Below are 1759 nucleotides of genomic sequence, written 5' to 3' on the forward strand. Positions count from 1 at the left end.
GCCTCGCACCGAGGACCTATCCACGTCATCATTTACCCAGAATGCTTTGTGTGTAAATAAAATGGCCCCGTCCGTGTAATATAATTGTAAACTTTTAGTTTAAAATTTATAAAAACTGAACCTCCTACAGTATTTTTACAGTCTTTATTTTACAGTTAAAACATATGTTTATCAAATAAAGTGTAATGTTACAACTAATCAGAGATCCCTTTAAATGTGACAAAGAAACAACTCATTTTGGTTTAAGCCAACCTAATGCAATGAAATACAACTATAATAAATTTCATTCTAATGCAGTTTAAATAACATGGCAGATGAGTAACCTGATTTAGTTAGGTTTGACCCGTATTACAGTTCTAATAAAGCTTCATTCACATAGGCTGGTCTGCTTTAAGGAATCTCGTATACTCATCTAGAAAGCAGCGCTAGCAAACACACATGCATACAAATACACACTGTCAAAGAATCTAAATATCCTGCTGTATCTTTCAATAACTAATCTTTCAAACTCCCCAGGCCTTAGCCAGAGGACGCATCTTCTTCCATGGATATAAACAGTTGTATCTCCTCTCTCCAGGTTTGTAAAAACTGGGTTAGAGCCACATTATAAAACTTTGTGTTTTTATCGGTTTTACTGAAACTTGAAATGATGTATGGGTGATAAATATTTATGACAATCTTACTGTTTCAGTGAATAGTGGACAGTTTGTCTTCAAGGTGAAAGTGCAGCCAGACTTCACACCATTTATTCAGGTTGTAGCGTATGTGGTCCTCAGCTGTGACAAAGTGCTCTCCCACAGCGCTAAGTTCAACACCGAGAAATGCTTCAAAAATAAGGTCAGTGGAAGATTCTCTAAATGTGGTTTACAAACCTTTCACTGCCTTTTATTTTTTCATTTAGTTTAAAGCATGTCAGTTCTTGGTGACCCTTAACAAAGCTAATTATTAGCAAAATATAAAACAGCCTGGTACATACTAAGTACATGTCTAGTATTTATTTATTACATAGCCTACCAGGTATGTGCCCTGTAAATATAGCATAACTAGAAGCACTCGGAGAGTGCAAACCTCTGCCAAGACCAATTTCCCCCATCCTGTAAGAGTTAATGCGCAAAAGCAGAGATGGATACACATTTGTCGAATAAGTTCTGATGTAGTGAACATTTAAGCAGCAGTATGTATGGAATGTCTTCCCGGTGGAGTCTAATGTGGAAAAAACAAAAGTCGGACTGGTCACCCGACGTTATTCATCATCAAACAGGTGTGGGATTAAGCTCCTAAGTTTTCATCAGTCACATTTCACCATGTAAAACGTCTGTTTTATCTCCTTGTATGAGTTTGTAATGGTTTGACTCTCTTTATAAAGTGCTTCCTGGCTCCCCCCGTCTCCAAACTTTGAGGCCCGGCAGCTCTCTGTTTACAAGCCTAGTAGAGACAAACTGTTTTCATTGGTTGTTTCAGAAATGTGGTGTGTTTGAGGAACTGGGAAAAGTGGGTTTCATGGTGCAGTCACACACTTCCTGGTCACAAAACGTTCTGTAAATGCGCACCAAATGCGTAAAAATGCGCATATTATGGCAAAAATTCTTCATCATTAAATGTGATTTTAACATTACTTTTATAAAGTTTGAAGTCCAAGCTGTCCAATCCAGCTCACTGTTTTTACAGAAGCCCCGTGAAAGCATCACAGCTTTGCCAATCTCAGAGTGTTAAAAGAAAAAAAATTCCTGTATCCACATCGTGATCCGGAACATCACCA

General features: G+C 37.8%; 1 protein-coding gene across 1 annotated transcript in view; it reads left to right on the forward strand.

The window, feature by feature from the left end:
• LOC106536201 (alpha-2-macroglobulin) overlaps positions 1-837 on the forward strand; it is a gene marked incomplete at both ends in the record, with an annotated part of 8945 nt that extends 8108 nt beyond the window's left edge. The window contains 2 exon segments of the mRNA XM_014033409.1: positions 517-577; positions 692-837. Coding sequence (XP_013888863.1) covers positions 517-577; positions 692-837 — 207 coding nt within the window.
• Positions 838-1759: the final 922 nt, after the last annotated feature.

The sequence above is a fragment of the Austrofundulus limnaeus genome, unplaced genomic scaffold (genome assembly GCF_001266775.1).
Source record: "Austrofundulus limnaeus strain Quisiro unplaced genomic scaffold, Austrofundulus_limnaeus-1.0 Scaffold1726, whole genome shotgun sequence".
Classification (NCBI taxonomy): Eukaryota; Metazoa; Chordata; class Actinopteri; order Cyprinodontiformes; family Rivulidae; genus Austrofundulus; species Austrofundulus limnaeus.